Source organism: Corvus brachyrhynchos, unplaced genomic scaffold (genome assembly GCF_000691975.1).
Source record: "Corvus brachyrhynchos isolate BGI_N302 unplaced genomic scaffold, ASM69197v1 scaffold47, whole genome shotgun sequence".
Lineage (NCBI taxonomy): Eukaryota > Metazoa > Chordata > Aves > Passeriformes > Corvidae > Corvus > Corvus brachyrhynchos.
This window is the reverse complement of record NW_008239292.1, coordinates 1,493,038-1,494,825: the sequence shown is the minus strand read 5'-3', so window position 1 is coordinate 1,494,825 and position 1,788 is coordinate 1,493,038. Positions and strand designations below refer to the sequence as shown.

The following is a 1,788-nucleotide window of genomic DNA, read 5'->3' as shown; positions in this document are numbered from 1 at the left end:
AGGTGTGGGGGCTGCTGGGGGGTCCTTGCCTGAGGAATTCACCCCAAATCCCGCCCCAAATCCTGCCCCGGTCACTCACACAGGTCTGGGGGCTGCTGGGGGGTCCCCTTGCTGAGGAATTCACCCGAAATCCTGCCCCACTCACGCACACAGGTCTGGGGGCTTCTGGGGTCCCCTTTTCTGAGGAATTCACCCCAAATCCCGCCCCAAATCCCGCCCCGGTCACTCACACAGGTCTGGGGGCTGCTGGGGGGGCTCTTTTCTGAGGAATTCACCCCAAATCCTGCCCCAAATCCCGCCCCAGTCACTCACACAGGTCTGGGTGCTTCTGGGGGGTCCCGTTTTCCGAAGAATTTGCCCCAAATCCCGCCCCGGAGCACTGGGAGGGTGGGACACCCCACGTTGTGTTTGTGGTTGGAGGTTTTTTGGAGGGGACTGGAAGATTTTAGGGGAGGGGTCTCTGCTGCTTTTGGGTTGTCCCAATGATGGGGGTGACAGAGGTGTCACAGGAAGGGGACAGGGGCGTTAAAGGGGACCTGTCCTGGGGGTGTCACCAGCACCCCAAGAGCCACAGGGCAGCACTGGGATGATCCTGGACCCCAGATTATCTTGGGATTTGAGATACTGGGAGGGACTGCAGGAAGATTTTAGGGGTGTCGGAGGATTTTAGGGAATCTCTGCTGCTCTGGGGTTCGCCCGGTGACAGAGGTGTCCTGCAAAGGGGTGGCAGGGATTAACGGGGACCTGTCCTGGGGGTGTCACCAGCACCCCAAGAGCCACAGCAGAGCGCTGTGGGATGATCCTGGACCTCAGATTATTTTGGGGTTTGAGATACTGGGAGGGACTGCAGGAAGATTTTAGGGGTGTCGGAGGATTTTAGGGAATCTCTGCTGCTCTGGGTGTGTCACCAGCACCCCAAGAGCCACAGCAGAGCGCTGTGGGATGATCCCGGGCACGTTCTCCCCAAATTCCCAGGGTGGGGATCAATTAGGAAGATTTTGGGGGCGTTCCTGCTTGGTTTGGGGTTATCCCAGTGACTGAGGTATCCTACAAAAGCACAGGGGACACACCTGGCGTGGGGGTTGGGGTGACACTGGCAGTTTGGGACAACACAGGCACAGAGGGGGTGTCCCAAACCCACCCCCCCAAATGCCACCCCCTGAGCGTCCCCTCTCCCCACAGGTGACAAACGCTTCGAGTGCGCCCAGTGCCAGAAACGCTTCATGCGCTCCGACCACCTCACCAAGCACTATAAAACCCACCTGGTCACCAAGAACTTGTAGGGGACAGCGGGGGGACCGTGATGGGCCTGGAGCTGCCCTTCAACCCCCCCCACCACCTCCCCACCTCAAATCCCAACACCCCGGATCCCGGATCCACGGCACTCCCGAGCGGGGAACCCCTGGGGATGTCCCCAGCATCGCCCGAGCACCCCAAAAAATAAAAGGGGTGTGGGGCTGACCCCTCCCTGCGGCCCTACAGGGGGTCAGGGGGTGGCCCAGAGCTGTTCCCCCCCCTCCCCAGAGTGCCCCAGGATGTGGGGCAGGAGCCACGGGCACGGAGGGGACACCCGGGAGAGGCTCCACAGCACATTCCTACTTTATATATTTAAAGTCTATAAATAGCTATAAATATCTATATTCCCTTTGGAAAATCCCTTTTTTTCTATGGAGATCGTTGCCTTACGCTCCCCCTCTCCCACATCCCCACCCTGTGGATCATGAGTGCTTTTTTAAATCTATTTAATCCCCTGGATTTCCTCCCCCTAAAACTCTTTTTTTTTCTTTT

General features: G+C 58.2%; 1 protein-coding gene across 1 annotated transcript in view; it reads left to right on the top strand.

Annotated features, from left to right (window-relative positions):
• The window catches only part of SP2 (Sp2 transcription factor), a 23,607-nt gene extending 21,969 nt beyond the window's left edge, over window positions 1–1,638 (top strand). The window contains 1 exon segment of the mRNA XM_017740542.1: window positions 1,183–1,638. Within this exon segment, the coding sequence (XP_017596031.1) occupies window positions 1,183–1,283 (101 nt within the window). The 3' untranslated portion in view covers window positions 1,284–1,638.
• Window positions 1,639–1,788: the final 150 nt, after the last annotated feature.